At 45.1% G+C, this 22,023-nt stretch overlaps 2 protein-coding genes across 5 annotated transcripts in view; one reads left to right on the plus strand and one right to left on the minus strand.

The window, feature by feature from the left end:
* Nucleotides 1-2,638: 2,638 nt before the first annotated feature.
* Nucleotides 2,639-22,023, plus strand: part of HBP5 (SOUL heme-binding family protein) — a 63,773-nt gene continuing 44,388 nt past the window's right edge. For 2 of the 4 annotated variants that reach the window (XR_015189391.1, XM_086521385.1), the window contains exons 1-2: nucleotides 2,641-3,203; nucleotides 10,921-11,058. Coding sequence is in view for 3 of the 4 variants with exons in the window: in XM_086521385.1 (XP_086377511.1) it covers nucleotides 2,703-3,203; nucleotides 10,921-11,058 (639 nt within the window). In the remaining variant the exon portion in view is untranslated. Of the gene's footprint in view, nucleotides 3,204-10,920; nucleotides 11,059-22,023 lie in introns of all 4 variants that reach the window. The other 2 variants (XM_086521387.1, XM_086521386.1) reach the window with 2 other exon arrangements.
* On the minus strand, nucleotides 18,764-20,959 carry LOC147448998 (uncharacterized). Its single transcript, XM_086522529.1, has one exon. The coding sequence runs from the start codon at nucleotides 20,957-20,959 to the stop codon at nucleotides 18,764-18,766; it is 2,196 nt and encodes a 731-aa protein (XP_086378655.1).

Here is a 22,023-nt window from a genome sequence, read left to right on the forward strand (position 1 = left end):
ATATATGCACACTTGTTTCTACTACAAAAGAAATGCCTTTCCACTATTATATCATGGTTAGTTGCGTTCAAATTATGGCTTGCTCGCAAAAAAAGCTCGGGTTTTGGATTCTCTTCGCAAGCAAGATCCAGCGTGCGCGACTCTAAGAGAGAAAAAGAGTCTTAGCGACCACTCTCGTAGACAGGAGGCATAGAGAATTCGCACGACCACTCTCGCAGCCAGAGTGAAAGAGAATCTGCATGACCTCTCGCAGGCAGGAAGAGAAGACTAGAGCACACATGCGTTTAGGCCCTGCCCCCACCTTTGCTCCCCCCTCCTTCCCTCCCTCCACACCACCGAGTCCCTATCGCCTCATCGAATCTCTACCCTGTAGACATCACGTGGAAAGGGAGAGGGAGAGAAGATGATCCCTGCAGATGTTGGGTGGAGAAGGAGAGGGAGAGGGAGAGGGAGAGAGGATGAGCTATACAAATGTTGCGTGGAGAGAGAGAGAGAGAGAGAGAGAGAGAGAGAGAGAGAGATGGCATGGTTGCCCATGTGTGTGAGAGAGAGAATCCACTTTCCAAAACCTCATAATCCCTTCCTTCTACTAACCCTCCTTTTCCTTTCTTCTCTACACTTAATGAGCCCATTTTTTGACTTTATTTCAATTGATACCCCCTACTGGCAACTCTTTTGTTTTATTGCCTTGCTATAAAACGAGACTAAAACCACGATGCAAAATTGGATTTGAACTCCTGTAGCTGCGTGCAGAGTAAGGGCCATTACTATAACCAACTTGGAACTGCTAGCCCAATGGTGCTTGGGAGGTTCACTTCACTTTTTAAAAGAAAGCTTCTTCTGCCACAACTCCTCTCAACACTGGCTGGCCTGGCTCCTCTCTCTTCTCGCTGACCACCTTCGATGTGCCTTGCGCTTCTGCTCGCCCATCAACACTTGCGATGTGCCTTGCGCTTGTGCTCGCCCACCACCACATGTGATGTGCTTTGTGATTTTTGATTCGTGCCTTCCTCTCCACTGTATCATCGCCCACCACACAAAGCGGACATCTTTTTGGATTCCCATTAATGGTGTATTTTTCAAACTGTGTAGTGCATAAGGTGAGGGGGCTAGTGATATGGCACCTAACTTCATGTGGATCGTTTTTCTAGCTCAAAATGCATTTCACATTTTCGCTTGGCTTTCTTCGCTCAGCTGACCACAGTCGGAGAAAAAGCTCATACGTAAGTGTGCAGCTTCCTGTTGGTAGTTCAACCCAAATCTATAGTTGCGAAAGTAATGTGGCACCCATTTTTTGATTTTATTTCAATTGATACCCCCTACTGGCAACTCTTTTGTTTTATTGCCTTGCTATACAACGAGACTAAAACTACAATTCAAAATTGGATTTGAACTCCCGTAGCCACGTGCAGAGTAAGGGTCATTACTATAACCAACTTGGAACTGCTAGCCCAATGGTGCTCGGGAGGTTCACTTCACTTTTTAACAAGAAAGCTCCTTCTACCACAACTCCTTGCAACACTGACTGGCATGGCTCCTCTCTCTACCCGCCGACCACCTTCGATGTCTTCTGCTCGCCCATCAAAACTTGCGATGTGCCTTGCGCTTGTGCTCGCCCACCACCACATGCGATGTGCTTTGTGATTTTTGATTCGTGCCTTCCTCTCTATTGTATCATTGCCCACCACACAAAGTGGGCATCGTTTTGGATTTCCATTAATGGCGTATTTTTCAAATTGTGTAGTGCATAAGGTGAGGGGGCTAGTGATATGGCACCTAACTTCATGTGGAGAGTTTTTCTATCTCAAAATGCATTTCACATTTTCGCTTGGCTTTCTTCGCTCAGCTGGCCACAGTCGGAGAAAAAGCCCATACGTAAGTGTGCAGCTTCCTGTTGGTAGTTCAATCCAAAACTATAGTTGCGAAAGTAATGTGGCACCCATTTTTTGATTTTATTACAATTGATACCCCCTACTGGCAACTCTTTTGTTTTATTGCCTTGCTATACAACGAGACTAAAACCACGAATCAAAATTGGATTTGAACTCACGTAGCCGCGTGCAGAGTAATGGTCATTACTATAACCAACTTGGAACTGCTAGCCCAATGGTGCTTGGGAGGTTCACTTCACTTTTTAAAAGAAAGCTTCTTCTGCCACAACTCCTCGCAACACTGGCTGGCCTGGCTCCTCTCTCTACTCGCTGACCACCTTCGATGTGCCTTGCGCTTGTGTTCGCCCACCACCACATACGATGTGCTTTGTGATTTTTGATTCGTGCCTTCCTCTCCACTGTATCATTGCCCACCACACAAAGCGGGCATCTTTTTGGATTCCCACTAATGGCGTATTTTTCAACTTGTGTAAGGTGAGGGGGCTAGTGATATGGCACCTAACTTCATGTGGAGCGTTTTTCTAGCTCAAAATGCATTTCACATTTTCGCTTGGCTTTCTTCGCTCAGCTGGCCACAATTGGAGAAAAAGCTCATACCCCAAAACTATAGAACCGAGGGACAAGAAGGCCAGCGATTCGAACCCATCCAGCGTGTGATTGCCTGCTTGCCACACTGCATGCATTATTATTGGCGTACGATGTAGCTGGAATTGGGGGCCGCCATTCTTCTATTTGGGACCAGTGACTATTTGGAGATTCAACCATGTGCAACCTTATCGTTTTGCATAATTTCTATTGCGGATCGCAACCATGGCAAGCTTCCAGTTGCTTGCCTCCACCACCTCAACGACCAGCCTTCGATTCTATTTACCGCCTACAAGAAGCTCACACAAAGTGGTGATCATTTCTTGTAAAAACACACCCTCTTCACGGAAGCAACCCAGAATGCTAGCAACACACAAAAACCGCAGACCGCTGTCAGCTTCAGTTGCTCCCCCTCCTTTGCAGGAAGACGCAGAAAATGAGCAGAAACTGGAACAGAGCGAGGTAAAGGAAAAGGCAGAGAATGGGCAGAGCTTAGAGGCTGAGCTCGGTTGCTCTCCTGCCCTCATGCTGAAGCTCATTAATTTCCTAGAAGAAGATCTTCCCCATCTTTTCGATGAGCGCGGCATCACCAAGGAGCAGTATGAGACTCAAGTTGATTTCCGTGACCCCATCACCCGGTATAGCTCGGTCGATGGGTATCTTTTCAACATCCAAATGCTGAGATACCTCTTCAGTCCCAAATTTGAGCTACACAGTGTTAAGCAGGTGCATTTTCAGCTCTCTCTACTTGGCATGCTTTTGACACTTTTTTTAGAGAGCAGGCTTGGTCATACTCTACCGGGGATGTGCTTTGTGTTTGAGTATGACATTCAAACTTGGTCACTAATTTAAGAAGATATGGACTCTGCTTTGAGTACGACTTGTCGTTTAACTAATTGTACTACATGCTTCGAGGACTTTCTGAATCAAGGTACAAAAGTGCTTACCTCGATTGAAATGATTGCTGTTTATGTAAATGTAATATGTGTGTGGGTCTCCCTGTCGGTTACCAAGAGGATGGGAGGGAGGTATGAGGGACATACAGGTGTACTCAACCACTGTTATAGAATGAAAACGCAAGAGAGAGAGTGTGATGCCCGAAACGCTGGCTATTGCAGTACATGCTAGAGAGAGGAAACACATACACAACGCTATAGAATGAAAACGCTAGAGAGAGAGTGTGATGCCCAAATCGCTGGCTACTGCAGTACTCAACACATGCCATAAGTACAAGAGAGGGGGGGGGGGGGGGTGGTGGGGGGGCTGCCTGTATAGGGCAATTTGTAAATTGCCCTACCAGCCTGACAGAAAACCCCACGACCCTACAAACTGGAAAAATGATAATAAATATGTAAACTCACTGGAAGTGACCTGGCACACATATTTATTAAAAGAACTACAGAGAACTAGAGACTCTGACCTCGGGCAACCCTAGGAACGAGGGTCTCACCTCATTCCATGCTATCGGGCGAGCAACACTGTGGTTTCTAAGGAGGATCCGATCCCTTCTGCAGCATTGATGGGTTCTTGCGGAGAATTAAACGGAGACAAAACCCCTGCGATTATGGGTCATCGGGTAGATGAAGAAAAAACGAAACCTAGTGTGGGAACTGAAGAAATCAACGGAGATTTTGGCATATTTTCGGCATGAAATCTCGACAGAGCGGAGTACAAATGACAATTGTAGGTTGACTTATGTGTGAAAAGATTTAATGCTTCTTTTAGTGCTAGGCTTCATTATGAGTCTGCCCTTGATCTCCGGAGTCATGACAGAAACTCAGTACGCTGAACTTTCTGTTGATGTATGCTCATGTGTGTGTGCGTGTGTTGTGTGTTGTGTTGGGGAACATATGTTAGTACCTAGTTCTACACCCACTATTGGGCACTGACGACGTTAGTGGGGATGTCGTGGTATTTAGTCAATACTATGCATGATGGAGCTGATGGTTATATTGTCTTGTGGGTGACTACCATGGGTCTATACCTTGCACTTTCCTTTAAGGGTGAATGTGGCCTTATCCTGGATTCATCTAGGTATATGTGTGAAAAGATTTATGAAGTACTCCTAGGACCCGAATTACCCGATTGATGAGATACACTAGAGATGGCGAGAAGCTGTCAATTCTCCTCTCAAGGTGGTAAGGAAGTTGAAAGAAAAGTCGAGTGCAAAGAAGCGGAAAGTATACTCGCAAAAAGAGTTGGATAGAGCTCTTGAAAAGAAGATAAATCAGTGAAGGAAAGGCTTAAAGCACTCTCGAAAGAAGAGGAAATTAGTGGATTTCCCCGGCTATTTGGGAGGGAAAGTCTAGGTGGTATGTAGATCCAAGAAGTGTGTTCGTTTAAAGGATGACCCATATTTTTCTCTTCTGAGAGTTCCGACAGTTGTGGTACTCTATTTCCAGAGAGGATGAGAGAAGGCGGAAGAGTTGGAGAAAAAGCCATAAAAACAAGAAAAACAGATTTTTGAAAAAGTCTAGAAGGCATGGGAGGCCATCTAGCAGTTCAGAGGAGGAGATATTGACAATGAACAATTGGACAAGAAGACCAAGGAGTTCAAGGATGGAGTCAAGCAGTTAGGTTTGACACGTTTTTAGCCTACCAAGACACCAATCGAGCCTTTGAATTTATACAACAATTTGACGCCGCCTTCTCTGGAGGTCAGTGCTTGGAACGCTCCAAGGAATGCATAGACATGGTGGTCCACTCTATTGTTACGCAGAGAAGCCATAGTTACCGGGGAACGCGTTTCGTAGGCCCTGGAATGCCGGAACGCCGTTCCCTACCCCTCTGCCACGCCGGAATGTCCCGGAACGTTTTGCCGTTCCGGGTGACCACTTGATATCGGAATGGCCGGCCGGAATGGCTCCGGAACGGCCCGGAACGGCCAACTCTCAAAAATGGGGAGAAATAGGTAGTTTTTTGCAAATTGGTAGTGAACATTAGGTGTTTTTTCAAGTGTGCAAGGACTCAAAAATTAAAACGCACCCCCTCACACCCATTCCCTTCTCAAGCATTATTTAGGTGTTTTTTATGCCTCCCGTTCCGCACCGTTCCCGTTCCGGACCCCTGGCCGTTCCCCCGTTCCGCGAGGGTCCCCGTCGCCGTTCCCGTTCCGCGTTCCGGGTAACTCTGAGAGAAGCACCTAAGAAGTGTGTAAACTTTGAGATAATTTTCACTTCTGCTTAGTTAATGAAAGAGTATAAAGAAGATGTCATCACGGCCGGGCATCATTTGAGAATGACTAAGCGTTGGATGACCACTACCATAGGTTTTGGGATACCTAAGGCAGTGTCCTCGTTTCAGAGGGTCACTTTGAGGGACCAGATGGAGCAGTTTTGCTGTGGTTTGCAAAAAGAGATTCGACAGTATTGTCCGCAATAGAAGTTTGACTCTATTCAAAGACTTATGGGACATGCCAAACAAGGATTTGGAATGCATGCCGGCTCATTGACGTATCCTACGGACACGCTAGTGTCCACCTTAGTAGGGCAAGAGTCTTCTAGTGAAGAGACCGAACCAAGGGAACCGGATGAAAGTTCATTAGGGGATTCCGGAGAAGTAAAAGGAATTAGATGATAGTGCATTTGAGGGTTCCGACGAACCAAGGGGATCCGTTCTTGCAAATTTTGAGTGGAAATGTGAGAAATAAGCTGCACTATGAACTCTTGAAAAATGACAAGTTAGTGCTTAAAATAGTATTTCAATGTAACGAATAATTATCCTCTTGCAAAAGATAAGTCGCTTGATCAACAAATAGCATTCGTGCATTTTATGCATGAATGCCTAATTCTCAAGCATTTCCAAAATAGCACTCAATGCAAGTCATCATGCATTTCTCAATGTGTGTGCCTAAGGTAAATTCCATCCGTTCCATACACTTTGTATCCATCTATATCTCTCTTCCAATAAGATAAGAGGATGTAGTCCTTCATGCTTTACAAGCATATCCATGGTCATTCATACTTCCTTGCTCTGAGATAGAAGTATATCTATCAATCATGGTCGTGTAGACAGAAGAACACGTCCAATCATTGTAACCTTTCAATTGGAAAGACAACATATATAATCTTTCATAAATTGCTGTGATATATGGGTTTTGTATACAAAGGCCTGTGACAAGGAGAGAAGAAAAGGGATTGATTACCACGGTGTGGTTCCAAGAAACCGACTTAAGGGCAGTGGGCACACCACTCCATTTAGTTGCTTTTGTCTCTCTATTGTGCAAGTGACTTTGACAGGTTGTACGTGAATGCTTATGCAAATGCATAAACCCGAGGTGATGAGGATGTGAGAGTGCATGTGCGCGCGCGCGCGCGCGAGAGAGAGAGAGAGAGAGAGAGAGAGAGAGAGAGAGAGAGAGAGAGAGAGAGAGAGAGAGAGAGAGAGAGAGAGAGAGAGAGAGAGAGAGAGAGAGAGAGAGAGAGAGAGAGAGAGAGAGAGAGAGAGAGAGAGAGAGAGAGAACACAACGCCTGTGTGGGAAAGGAGGTGATCAGCCCCCCACTGACTACAAGAGCAGAAGACTTGTACAATGATCAAAATGATAATGAAATATGTACCGCCCTGGCCCCATATATATGAGTGCCCAACTCAATAGGGCGGCTTGTCCCAAACTCGGGTGGCCGGACAAGGTACAACTTATGCTATTTGTGGCCAGCCCGGAGACACTAGCCATACAAGGAAGTGCCTTAGACCTGTGTGAAGCAGCAGAGTGGTGTAAATCTATCACCCCCTCTCAACACCTGATGTTGAACAAACCGCACAAAGCCAAAGATGTGAGGCAAATGATGAAGATGTCTGCTGCGATGTCTGCAGCAGTCTGGGGTGTCCTAACCTTCGAGAGATCTCCATGGTAAAGTGCCGTCACGAGCAGTGTAGCAAATTGCTGTACTCCGCCGATACAGGGTGAAGATACTGCGTGGAGGTCCTGAACTGAGTGTGAAAACAACTCCTTGTCATGAAAGGAGTGTCAATAGATATGCAAGTGTCCTGCCCAATAGGATCTGTGGTGTCTATTGTCAAACCGTCTCGAGAAAATGGAGAAGCCCAGGAACCGTCATGAGAATGTTCGGAAGCCTGTCAATGCATGAACCTGCAACCCAGTGTGGCTAGGTGGCTAAGCTGTATAAAACTCCAGGAAGGCCAAGTGTAGCAATTTGCGCCGTAAACTTCCGAAACAAGGAAAGCCATACTAAACAGTCTGCACTGTAGAAGCTACCGTAAGCTGCATCAATCACCGGTAGACCGCACGGACCACCACCGGGTGGTGTCTTGTTAGGAGGTAGGAAAGCCAGACTCAACAGTCTGCACTGTGTAGCGCCTCTGAGAAGAGGTGGTCAGACCAAGCCGTCTTCACCGTGATCATCCTGTAGAAGTAGGGAAGCTAGACTGAGCAGTCTGCGTTGTGAATAATCTTTGAGAAGAGGAAAGGCAAGACCAATCTGTCTAAGCCGTCTTGCCTGTATCTCCTGCCTCAAATCATCCGGTGTCAACCAAAGCAGAATCCGCGCGAACGCCACCAAACCGCAACTCGGTGTGGCTCTCAATGTGAATGAGCTAGGAGTGGCCTACTGCCCAGGTCGGGGGATAAGTCTACTGTAAGGTTACCGAGGGTGAGTGTGAGCAAGTCTGAAGGTAGCAATCTAAATGATCAAGAGTGTAGAAGAGCAACTGCACTACAATCCAAGCCAAGCTCCGGGTGACTCTGGATGTAGTTGCGTAATGATGCCCGATGTCCCGCATCTTGTGGGTAAACTCTCCAAGAGAGTCCAAAGCACTGAGGTCCTACTCTAGTCTGTAGATCCAAGCAATGAACCTGTCCAAAGCACTGAGGTCCTACTCTAGTCTGTAGATCCAAGCAATGAACCTGTCCAAGAAGAGATCCAAGATCCTCTCCCTAAGTCCATGTAGATGCTCCTGTGTAAGTAAGCGATCTGATGTGTCGAGGTCAAGTGGTAAGTGTCTGTCCACCCAAAATGGTGGTGTCTTCCGGGGGAATGTCGGAATCCCATATGCCATGAGCATGGCCATATCTCGTGTGAACTCCTTTGATGAGTGCATAGGTGTGTCCATAGCACACCACAAGTCATCACCCCTTCTGGAGTGCGCAACCGCCGAATGATGGCTGGAATGAATGGACCTCCCAAGGATCAAGGAATAGGATCTCACGTTGCCGTAGAAGGTACCGTCTCCAAAGCTGTAGCAGTCCACAATAACTGCTCAGACAACCACCGGATGGTGTCCTGATGAGCAATGGAGTGATCGACCACACAGTAGGCAAAAAGTCAGCCTGCTGTCCGCCCAAAAAACGCTGCAAAGGTTGCTGAAAACGCTGCTGTAACAGAGATTTCAGCGTCCTTGTACGCCACCGATTGGTATGGGAGCGTCGCAGAGGGTCAGATGAGGGGGTCCTCGCACTTCTCAGCCGTGGAGGGGCTGAAAACAGAGAAAAAAACAGCAAGTAAATAATGGCAGAAAAAATGCCTATTCCGGGTAGATACCTAACCAAGGTGTAGATCTGCAAATGCCAGGCGGTGTAGGCCGCTCCTGTAGGTGCAATGTCTTAGCGTTTGCTGAAAACGCAGCAACTAGTCAAAAACGCAGTGAGGTCTAAAAACGCAAGCTGTCCCAAAAAACGCAGGTTTTGCCTTGAAAAACGAAGGGCTGATCTGGTCCTTGTTGGGTGCGTTTCTTCGCAAGGAGGGGGTGCCAAGAGAGGGAGCAGAAAATTGCAGGGAGCAAGGCCAAAAACGCTGGCTGAACTGCAAAAATGCTGCTGGTTCCAAAAACGCTAGGGTGAATTTTCCAATTCTCGCGATGAAAATCTGCAAAAACGCTAGTGCTAGGCTTGAGTTGCTGAAATCGCAAGGGTCTTCACTTGCTGGCATCTGATACCATGTATGGCCACTGATACCATGTGAGAGAGAGAGAGAGAGAGAGAGAGAGAGAGAGAGAGAGAGAGAACACAACAGGAAAGGGGGCGATCAGCCCCCCATTGACTACCCGCAGAGTGCAGCAGGGCGATAGGACAAGGGTAGAGCAGAAGACCCGTTCAATGATCAAAATGATAATGAAATGTGTACCCCCTTGGCCCCATATATATGACTCATGAGTGCCCAAGGTGGGTATCCAACTCAAGTGGGCGGCTGGCCCCAAACTCGGCCAGCCGGACAAGGTACAACCTATGCTATGGGTGGCCAGCTCGGAGACACTAGCCGTACAAGTATGTGCCTTAGACCTGTGTGAAGCAGCTGAGTGGTGTAAATCTATAGATGACTCGCCGACTGTTTGTACGTCTCTCGAATGCTCTAATCTCTTCCTTGTTATTGCTGCAAGACAACGTTCTGTAGTGATATCTCTTGGGCTGATATGGGCGTGAACTTTGCACTACCCGGCTGAAAATGGTCTGTGCTTGACTGATGAAAACAGGGATTCAATGGATTGATCTGAAATTTGCTACTTATCTGTGGGCTGATCTCATGGCTGAGACAGATCTGCATGAAATCTGCAGAAACACAAGGGTAGTAGGGCTGCCCCAAAACGGGAGGGTACTAGGGTGGATTGCAGGTGGTTATACTCCAAACAAGATTACCCTCAATGTGTATGTGAATACCTACTCTTGATGTTATTCTGTTCAATGCATGACAATATATGCGCATGTACCACGAACATTCTTTTTGTGCACTAAGAGCACATGCCAGCACGAAGGGTGATGAATTGGGCCGTACAGGTGTGAGGATGAATATGTTATGCAACCTTTAGACAATCGTGTGTCAAATGGATTTCAGTTGTAGCAAGAATGTTGTCTGGAGTACTTTTCTAGAGCAGGCTAGCTAAGAAGGGTTTCACAGCTTGGCCAAAAAGCAGTTGCTGAACTTTGGACTATGTGCTCAAGTGAATGCTAGCCCTATGGAAAAGGCCTCTAAAATTGCAGTCGAAATGAATCAGAGAAACAAGAGGAGAAACTGAAGGATTGTAGTCAAGATTTGATGCCATTTAGAATAGTGCATAAGGTTGTTTGTTGGTAAAGAGTCCTTGGAGGGAAACTTATATCCTTAAAGAAGCAAGATTTGTAATCATTGGCTAGTAAGATTGTGTTAGAAAGATTTAGTTTTACTGTGTACAGGTATGACTCCAGGCTTCTAATTTGGCTTCTGACTAATGAATGCTGCCCAGGCTAGGCCTTTAGTTTTGTTTGCAATAGTGGTGACCTCAAAGTACAGGTCTTGAGGTAGTTTGTCTGATCATAAAGAGATTTCGAGCCTCATAGTTTTGATGCAATCTGTAGCTGTAAACCCCTGTTATCCAGTTAAAAAAGAAGTGGTGTTTTTTGTGGTGTGGTTTTAATTGTTTGAAAAGAGAATTGTTGTTTAAAACTTGGTTTTAGAAGTCGTGCCTTGCTGCAAACTTGTAGAATGGTGTTAACTATCACATTTCTGTTGGCAGTCTGGGCCTAGTGAGATAACAACACGATGGACGATGATGATGAGGTTTGCTCTTTTGCCATGGAGGCCTGAGCTTATATTTACTGGAACTTCAGTCATGGGCATAAATCCAACCACTGGAAAGTTTCTTAGCCATGTGGTATGCAAAGGTTTCTTTTTGTTTTTACTGTCTGACTAAAGAAATATTAAGCCTTTTACTATCTTTATCAAAACAGATTTAAGCTGGATACTCTGCAGTATTATTGCTAGTTGACATTTCTTCTAAGGTTCTATTGATGAACCTTCAGAGGGGGATCTGCAACGTATTTGTATATCAGTGTCAGATACTCAAAGAGATTTGCCACAAGACTGTGTTTGATGTTCAAGGGAAAGGAATAGAGGAATTAGGGCGAGCGAGCACGACAAAGAAAGAAAGAAAAAAAGTATTATACTCGTATCAAAAGCAATAAAAAACTGGCTTATGAGAAAAATCCATGTACAAGTATCTTTGTGATTTCTCTGATATCATCAAAGTACAGTAATTAGCAATATTGAAAGTCATGGTGATGGGTACTTGAGTAGTAGAGTGGTGGTAGCCAAGGTGAAAAATGCAACTTTCTATTGCTATGAGGCTCAATGCAAATCTATATACCATGCCAAGTGTAGAGTAGAGAGATTAAGGAGGATAGATTAGGCTTGCTTTCATGATGATAGGGAGAGCATCATGTGCAGCCACACTAAACACAATGCCAAGTGTAGAGTAGAGAGATTAAGGAGGATAGATTAGGCTTGCTTTCATGATGATAGGGAGAGCATCATGTGCAGCCACACTAAACACAATTAGGAGGCTCAATGCACAAAGAGAACGGGCACAAAATTGGATTCATTATCGAACTAGCAAAGCAAGTACAAGTGAGCCATTATATAGGCTTCTGGAGAGAGCTTTGGATGACATCATGGATGATGAAATGAGTGGAAATCAGCCCAAATCTCTTCTTGGTCATTCATGCTTCTCCATGGGTGTGGGTGTGTGTATCATGGGTAGTCAATGCAAGCATCAACTAAATGTGGTAGGCAAATGCAATGAATCTGGACAAGTGTGTGATAAGAGGAGAGCTCCATGGTGTGAGCTTAGGCACACATCAAAGGTCAACGTCCTTCTAGTGGAGTCGTAGTCTCCCATCTAAATAGGTATACAAATGAATGCCTCTCCCAGAGAGTGGTCTCAATAGGATGTATGCCAAAAATCCCTCCTCTTGAGAATGGTGGGCAAGGGCAGAAACTCCTCCCCTAGAGAGTAGTAAGCAACTAGGGTGTAGGACAAAAGTGAGTGTCTCAGAGTACATCTACAAAGCATACTGCTCCGTTATCTTTATTACGTGATTCTTCAATTATGTTGATTTTGCCTTTATCTTTGTTTTTATCTCTGTACAAAGTTCAAACACTAATTAGATCCATGGCTATTTTTAGCACAATGCACACAAGGTTTAATTTTGTAACATTTGTCAAATGTGTGGTGGTGCGGTTACAGAGTGCTTGCATCTCTCTTTGTTGGGTTCTTTGATGATGTAGCAACAAAAGCTCCTCCTAAGGTCCTTGTGTCTTTAATCTTCTTCTTATGCTCTTGGAGCGAGTTGATGACATCCTCTAGGTTGGGTACAGGCTCCTTTTCTTTGAGCACGGTGACAATTTGCCCATAGTCTTCATCTGGTACGGCTTTAGGTAGAATAGCTACTTGGTCTCACCAAGCACTTTATGTATGCTAATTGTGTGTATATGCTCTTCACAAGAGAAAGTAGGTCTTCTCCTAGTTCCATGGTGAGACCATAGAGTTGCATTTTGAAAGAAATTTTAGAGTTTTTGGCTGTAGCTCAAAAGTGTCTAGTGCGACCCATGCATCATAGGAGGTAGTGCACTCATCTAAGTAGTGGATGTACTTGTCTCCTACTGCTAGGAGAAGAATGCTTAATGCTTGCTCATCTCGTGCTGTGAATTGTGCTAGAAACCGCTTAGTCTCGATTCTTTTACCCTCTCCCAATGGCTTGACGGTAAACCATAATTGCTTCTTCATTAAATATCTCTTTGTTTTGATTTGCCAGTAATGGAAATCTTGGCCATAAAAAACAGTGAGTGCTTCCTTCCCCATGGTGTATTCCAATGTGTGGTAGAAGGTCTTACCCCTTTAGTATAGGGCAGTGTCTAATCTCCGTGTAATTTGTGCACTTCTTTTGCAAGGGTTTTTACAAAAATAAAAGCTTTGTGAAGCCACTCTTCACTATTGTGAAGCACCTCTTCACAAGAGGCTTGGAAAATTTTAGGCTCAAAAAACTCCCTTGAAGTAGGGCTTTAGAAGCCTTGGGATTCTTGTTGTTGATGTAGGATGGGTTTGGGTGAAAGACTCTTAAGTCTCGGACTGCTGTGGGAACGGGTCGCTAGGAGTTGATGCACAACCACAAATTGAGGAGGAGAGCATCAGGGTGAATGGGCGCTTATGTCCTCAAGGCCTTTTGGCAAGGGTGTGGGAACATCTCTGGGGACCCGACAATGCTATGAAGTGAGTTGATGGCGCTCGGCGTCCGGATGCAAAGCGAGCTGAAAAAGACGTGGGAATATCTGCTATTGGACCCACCGGACCATAGGGGGGTTTGGAGCTTGAGTGGTGTCCGCTCATACCCTCTTTCTAAATAAGGAGAGTTTTGAACTTGTGCCGCCACGAATCACTAAGAATAGAGTCTACCTACGTAAACCAAGCCACCAAATTCGGCCCTTGTTGGGGGAAAGCCGATTCTTTGTAATTTATCCCTTTTGTAGCAGCCAATTGTAATTTATCCCTTTTGTAGCAGTTTGGCTGAGAGCTAAGGAAGCTCAAATGATCCCCAAATGAACATGAGTGTAGCAGGGCTACGATGTCACTGGCATGGTCAAGAGTTCACACCGGACGAACTCTAGCCTGGGCAGTGACACGTGGCAAGTGATATGGATGGTGGTCTAGTGGACACCGTGGCCAGATCACCACCACCGCAGTTTGGAGATAGGCTTAGCTGGATTGGGATATTTTGCTAGCCGTTGGAGATTAATATCTGTGGTTGGTTCATAGTGACATTATGACATAAAAACTAGTTTCAGCCCTTTGAAACCCCGACACCGCGAAACATCCGAAATGTTTCGACGTAACGAGTTGATTTTTTCTTTTTTGCCCCCTTTTGACTAGCTAACCTCAAACCACACGTTCGGGGATTTTAAAAGCTATACACAAAGGCCGCCTCAAAAAATTGATAAATTTTTTGACCCTCACGCACATCAAATAATGTCTCTCTCTCTCTCTCTCTCTCTCTCTCTCTCTCTCTCTCTCTCTCTCTCTCTCTCTGAACCTTACACGTCAGCATGGCCCCCTCGTCTTTACCTCCACGTTGTTGCAGCTGGTTGCCGACTTACCTTGTTCACTTGTGACTCAAGTCTCACATCTAGATTTTGGTATTTCATGTCTTTACAGATGAATTTGTATGTATATTCAATGTATAATTATACGAACATACAAATAAAACGAAACCCGTGTTTCGCTTTCTTTGAGCTCCAAAACGAAACGTTTCAGAAACCTCAAAACCCCGAAACGCACGAAACCCCGAAACGTTTCATGTCACACCGTTGGTTCCACTTGTCGAACACTCTATTATCATTATTATCACTTTGTATAGTCGAGCGTCTTGAGTTTCGAGTCTTGAGTTCATGCACAACACGTTTGCACTGTCCGTGCACATTGGAGCCTCGACACCCCCATTGTACCCATGAGTCTGGGCATGGGGCTGAGTGTGTTGCCAAGCCAGAGTCTGTATGGTTCTTTGAGTTTGTCGAGTTCCACCAAGTTTTGAATCTGTTGTGCTTGATTTGTTCCATTTTAGTGTGATGTTTTCTTTCTGTTGGAGTGAGGTTTCTTGCATACTGCAATGAGGAGCACCCACTGTAGAGAGAGCACGACACTTTCCTGGCTACGATGAGTAGGCTCATTGGAGAGCTATAAGCAAGGGGTATTTGCACACCTAGAGTTTGGCAAAGAATTGGGGTTGTGATGGGCTCAATTCTGAAGTGCATGGAGGGGTTTAATTGCTCACACACATAACAATCAATCCAAAGTCTATTATGCAAACTACTAAAGTGCAATGCAAAGAGGTATGGATGGCAACCAATTCAAGCAAGGAGGGGACTTATATGGCCTAGTTTAGGGTGAGTGATGCATCTACAGAAACCTACAAATAGAGATAGCCTAGTTTTAAGCTCTGATACCACATGCAGAGTAGAGAGATCAAGGAGGATAGATTAGGCTTGCATCTACTAACATAATATGGTGGAAGGGGAAGCCCTTTACATGTGTCGCAATCTGCGACCTGAAGGCTAAAGTCCAAAACTAAAGAAAGCCCCTTTGCACGCGAAAGAGGGAGAGAGGGGGAGAGAGAGAGGCCGCCGAAGGCGGCCGGCCGTACTAGTTCATGATGATAGGGAGAGCATCATGTGCAACCACACTATACACAATTAGGAGACTCAATGCACAAAGAAATTGGGCACAAAAATTGATTGATTATTGAACTAGCAAAGCAAGTACATAGTGAGCCATTATATAGGCTTTTGGAGAAAGCTTTGGATGACATCACCCCTTTACTCCCTTCACTTTCCAAAAGCTAGAGAGAGAAAGTGACCTCTTAGGTCCACATCCTAGATGTGTCTAAAAAAAGGCTAGAAAAGTCTACTCAAAACTAGCTTCTTGAATGCCCTTGTCCCCTTAACCCTACACAACATTAGCCTTAATCCCTAAAAATTAGGATTCCTTACAAGGCCCATGCAAGGTTCATATTTCTCCTAATGTTGTCGAACTTTTTTACTCTAATTTGTTGTTCTTTGCTTTTGGCCTTCCATGGTTGTTACAAAAGTTGCTAGTGATAGTAATGACACGAGTTCTTGGGGGATGTCATAAGAATCATCATTGTTGCTACTATCCTTAGCAAGGTTAAGATTTGGTGCTTTCCCTTGGTGGTTTGCTGGTTATGAAAATTTATTATCTGGATGTTCTTGGATTGTAATTTTTGGAAGGAATTTTTTGGCCCATTGATTAGAGCATTGTTAGCTCATTGCCATGGCTGTATTCTTCTCGGCTGAGTCTTTTCTTCTTATATAGGAGCCATGTATGAGGATGCTTGTTGCGGTTGCATCACCATCGAGGATTTTGGAATCCACTTCTCATGCACTTTATTATTGTAGTGGTGACATTGGTTCCTAGATCTTTGATCTAAATAATCATAAAACCGTATATTAGTTGAGGTTTTATTCATGTTACATTTTGGGTTGTCTAGATTTCCATTGCTTGCATCCTCTTGAAGCTCTAAGTTCTCTATGGATTCATGGGACTCGTCTTTTTTTTTTCTCCGTGCGTCGTATCCATAACTGATGGAATAAGTGGAGATCGGCCTAAATCTCTTCTTGGTTGTTCATGCTTCTCCTTGGGAGTGTGTGTGGATTTATCTATCGTGGCTAGTCAATGCGAGCATCAACTAAAAGTGGTAGGAAAGTCTAGTAGGCAAATACAATGAATCTGTACAAGTGTGATAAGAGGGCTCCATGGTGTGAGCTTAAGCACAAAACCGAACACCAAGGTAGTTATTGTTAAGAGTTACACCACTCTGTTGCTTCATGTAGGGTTAGGGCATACTTGCACAGGCTAGTGTGCACCCAAGCTGGCCACCCACTTGCACCGCATTTGGTCCTAGCCGGGCCACCTTGGGCGGCCATACCTATTTTGGTCTTGGAGACCCATTATTATGGGTGCCCTTTTATGAGGGTATTTCTTTATGCATTCTTATTATGAGGTCGTGGGGATTTATTGAGGCTGGCCAACCTGCTTATTTGCAGTTACATAGGCAACCCATTGGTGCCAGGCCATAGTTGCCAAGAAACTTGTTTCTTAAATGAAGAAACTCACAAAGCGTTTCTAACATTTCAAAACTTCTCTCGAAAGGTTTTGAAGGTAATTGCTTCATACTAATCTCTATGTCACATGTTCTTATAGACTTATTACGTTCTCAACTCAAAGGAGTTTTGGACTCTCTCCTAGTCTTTGATAAGTAATCTTTGCATCAAGGAGCTATATAAATACGCTTTGCACATGCATATTTGTGGCTTGTTACTCGTAGTTGTTGACAAAACTTTTGAGGTAGCATTTCTTAATCTAGCGAAACTGTTCCAAAACTTTTGAAAGTCGTTTTATACGAAACGTTTTGAAACTTTTTAGGTACTCTGTGGCGCCCTCACTCCTCAGAGAGTTGTATCTGTGAGTGCCCCTTCTTCTTGGTCATCGGCTCGGCCTTGATCTATAGATTGGAGTTGAGCTTCAATGCTTTAGACTTCCTTGAGGAGTTTATCCATGAGATGCGGAGAATCAGGTCTTGATTGCTTGGTTGATAGTACAATTACTCTCCTCCTTATGGATTCTTACCTTTAGAGTTTTCTACACTCACCCTCGGTAACCTTACAACATACACATCTCCCAGCTCGGTAGTAGGATAGTCACTCTGACTTGCGGTCTTGTGGCATTGTGAGCATGGATTGTGCTTTGGTCCAAATCAGAGGATTGCAGACTGGGGTTATGACGACGTAGACTTCTTGGTCTCGCCACCCCTCTTCTACGAGGATGACTACGATCGAGACTCCTTAGTCTAGCTAACCTTTCTTCTCAAAAGATGACTTTGGCGCAGACACCTTGGTTTGGCCATCCCTCTTCTCAAAGGATAACCATAGCGGAGATTAGAGTGTCTTCCAAGTTGAGCCTCCAAGTTGAGGGAGAGCCCAACACTGAGCACCTACTGACAAGCTACCATCTAGTGGTGGGTGATGCAATCTACTAGTGACTAGTGCAGCACACAATAGAGTTTTGCGTTGGATACTTCTCAGTCTGACCTTCCCGGAGTTTTTATGGATGGGTTGCTCGGCCTTGATGGATTGCCCTGCTTCCTCTTTTCTTTAGAGAGTGACCACAGAGCTTCTTCTGCAGGATTGGACATTTGTGTAGGTCTTTTGACACTCCTACGACTGTTGAGTCTATGATAAGAGTTGTTTCTACACACGGTTCATGACACCTTTGTTGGAGCGATATACTTTGCAGTGGCGAAGTACATTAGTTCTCTACACTGCCTGTGATGGCATCTACTTGGAGATTTCTTGGCGGCTCCAAGTCCCTAGGTGGTTGCTTCGCAGCAGACATCTTCATTTGAGGCCTCATGTCTTCGGCTTGTGGAAGTTTGTTCATGATTAAGTGCTGAGAGTAGGTGTTAAGAGTTACACCATAGTTTTTCCATACGTCAATCACACGTCGGACGCACACGGGTACGGAAGTACGGATCAGACCACCCAAAATTCCACACGTCAGTCTTAGGATGCTACAAAGTAATTGTAGAAATACTTACTGCACCACCATGTTTAAAACTTTATAAGTTTATAGACAAACAAAAGTTAAAACTTAAAACCATAGAAACTTTAGAAATTAAAAGTGGACTGAGGAGTCTGGAGAGTCGAGATTGGAGAGAATCAAGATGGTGCCTCAGACCTCTAAGTAATGATTGATAAAGTAACCTCCAAACAGAAAGGAGTCAAGAGTCAGGACAATAGAAGCAAGCCAAAAACATCCAGGAATCAGGAGTGTAGTCTCCTGAAGGCTGAATCCAAAACATAAGTAGGGAGGCGAGACTAGAGGCTAGAATCTAAACTGTAGACTCTAGAGTCAACAGTGAACAAAACACCATACGGGTAACGGCATGCCGCATAAGTAAATGTCAAAAACCATGGTCCAGACTCCATAAGCAGGCGGCCAGGCACCGTGAGCTCTAACTCTCACCATAGCTCACATCCTCATCGTCATAAGCAGCATCATCCTCCTCCTCGTCCTCATCCTCGTCCTCATCCTCATCCTCATCCTCATCCTCATCCTCATCACCACCAACTGAGCATGATGCTCCAATATGACTGGTCCCAGCAATGGGAATAGGCTCTATCGCATCTGTAGTACTCTCTGCAATGGCCTCCTGAATCTCTTGCAAGGCAAGCAAGCGGTCCTCATCTTTTTCCTTATTGAGCATTTCCAATGTGACCTCCATTCTCTCATAGCCGCGCTCTTTGATTTTGGATATGAGCCTCAAGTTCGTGTGTATGTACACAAGCTTCTCTGTATGAGATGGGAGTAGCCTATTTCTTCTCTTGGTATGAATGAGAGAGAAGGTGCTCCAATTTCTCTCACATGGAGAGGCACATGTCCCTTGCGAAAGCACTCTCAAAGCAAGAGCTTGCAAAGCATGTGTGCAAGCCCCAAAAGTTTCCCACCATTTCACTCCCTCTTGCATCCTCAATGCATCTTTTGCAATTGGATGAGCAAATGACTTGCTTTCAGCTTTATAAATGTCAAACTCATCAATTAGGGTGCCTTGCAAGGTCAAATCACCCTTGGTGTACCTGTCCAAGAATGTCATCCATCCTTCATGCACCTCGCCATCACTTTCTTGCCCTCTTCCTCGCCATATGGGATGCAACATGTATCCAACAGCATGTAACGGTGTGTGCAACATATTCCATCTTTGAATGCATAGATCCCTAATCTCTCTCATCCTTGCAGCATCAATGCCTTGCATGTTTTCAATTTGCTCTACCATGCGATCCGTAAGCTCGTACATAAGCCCCATGGTGGCTCCTTCCCTATCAGCCAAACGGAGAATTTTCAAAATCGGAGCACACATTTTCAAAATCAGCCTTGCCTCTTGCCAAAAGGATGCATTAAACACAATGTTCGAGACCTCAGTAGCCTTTTGAGTCTTGGATCTCTTCATCTTAACAAATTTGTCATCAATCATAAGCTTGCGCATACCTTGCATGCATCTCTCATCCACAAGATTGGCCAACATAATAAAGTAGTACGCAAATCGAGTGGCTGACGGCTTGACCAAGTCCTTCTTGCTAAGTTGCCGAAACAATGCCAACACAGTAGATTTTCTTGTCACAAATGTGACAATCTTTGTTGCATCCTCAAGCACTTTTCCAACCCAACCAATCTGTCCAATGTCCTCAAACAAAAGGTCCAAGCAATGGCAAGCACATCTGGTAAAAAAAATGTGTTTCCACTCCCTTTCAATCATCTCCCCAGCACCAACACAATTGGTTGCATTGTCTATGCATACCTGCACAACATTTGCTGGGCCAATCTCTCTGATAACCTGTTTCAGATGCTTAAAAATAAATTCCGATGTCTTTGTTTCCCAAGATGTGTCTACAGCTTTCAAAAACACTGACCCATGAATAGAGCATGCAAGAAAGTTAATGATAGGCGTGCGCCTAGTGTCAGACCATCCATGACACACTATAGAGCATCCATATCTTTTCCATTTCTCGCGTACACCCATGATCTCAGTCTTTACGCATTTAACCTCCTCATTCAATTCTGTGGTGCGTAAAGCATGATAAGAGGGGGGAACATACGAAGGACCTGCTTGCCCAATAGCTTTCACCATTTGCAAAAAGTAAGGGCTCCTTACTTTCCATGTAGGAACATCCTCAGCATAAAAAAACCTGCGCAAGGCTTGGTCCGCTTGCTTCCGTGTTTGCAAGCCAAATGCACTCGCCAAACCCCCTTGAGAAACCTTCCGCTTTTTGCTTGAGGACCCCACATTGGACTTGGAAGAGCCACTTACATTAGTTGTTCCCTTAGCATGCGTACTCATTGAAGCACTTCCTTGAGCTTGAGAGGCATCTCCTTCCAAATCATTGACCAGTGCATCTACAAAAGCAGCTCTGTCTTCTCCCTCTGGCCTTGCATCTGCATGCAATCTTGTGACAATCTCTACAACATCTGTTGGGGCCTCATCACATGGGCCTCCCACACCATGGCCAGCAATGCCCAAAATATGTGCACGGATACGCAAAGGACCATCGTCCCATGAATGCCCACAAGAATTACATTTACAAGTCCATTTTCCTTTTGGAAGACTCTTCACTTGTTGCACATACTGCCACTCGGGACGCTTGGTTCGGCCCATCTGCAAACTTGCAAAGAATTCGGCTTGGAAGTTGGAACTTGGAAGATGGTGCAACGAGCTTGAGCCTTGCCACTTGGAGTACTGAGCTGGCTCCTGCGCTATGTGTTGGGGGAGAGGTTGGAGGCAAGAGACAGTGCGACCCGAGGGCGAAGACTCGAGAGAATGGGCGGGCCGCGGGCTGATGTCCAAGCCTCACAAGTTCATACACGCTCTGTGACAGTGTGAGTGTCTCTGCAATCTCTGTATATTCTATGCAGAGACATTCGCCTGTAGACTATACGAGCGCGCGGCCAAAATAACATAGTTACATGGGACGGCGGTTCGGGGTCGGGAACGGGGTCGGGACGGTAAAAGTCAGGAAACGGGGACGAGGGTCGGAACGGCAAAAAAAAGAGAGTTTTTTTTGCATTTTTTGACCTACACTCATGCCACACACATAGAGCATCACTTTGACCATAAATTTACACTAAATAGACCAAAGAACACGAGTCATATAGGCTGAAATGTGCTAATAAAACATCGATGATCGATCGATACAAAATGAGAAGTGCATGCCACAAGGGCTCAAGAGTCAAAAAGCCTAAAGGACTTAGGACAAGCCTGAGGCCTCAAGGATAACAAAAAGTACAAAGGGATATGTAGTAGGTAGAGTCGTAGACTCAAGAGTCTAGACTCGAGAGTCGAGTGATCAATGATCATCAAACTCAAGAAGTGCTCGCCTGCTGAATCTCCACATTGTCGTCGTAGTCGAGGTCGTCAGCAACGTATGAGGGCTCCGGCTCGGGAGGCTCGCATTGGGGCTCGAAATCCTCCTCTAGCTCCTCCAAAAGAGTATTGGCCATAGATGGATTCTCTTGTGCCATCTCCCACTCAGTGAAAGGATCTGCCTTGTGTGTGACGCTCTTGGCAAGCATGCGCAAGTTAGCGCTCACAAACACCAAATCATTGGCCCTCTGAACCCCAAGGCGATTCCTCTTCTTAGAGGCAATGTGGCTGTACACACTCCATAGTTGCTCCAAGCAACTAGTGGTACATGCTTGGCTAAGGACACGAACAGCCAAGCG

This window comes from Adiantum capillus-veneris, chromosome 10, assembly GCF_014529385.1.
Source record: "Adiantum capillus-veneris isolate H3 chromosome 10, ASM1452938v2, whole genome shotgun sequence".
NCBI classification, from domain to species: Eukaryota; Viridiplantae; Streptophyta; class Polypodiopsida; order Polypodiales; family Pteridaceae; genus Adiantum; species Adiantum capillus-veneris.

Bases quoted from the DNA above. Each gene is read 5' to 3' on its own strand.
- LOC147448998 (XM_086522529.1), bottom strand. From the start codon at position 20,959: ATGGGCCGAACCAAGCGTCCCGAGTGGCAGTATGTGCAACAAGTGAAG.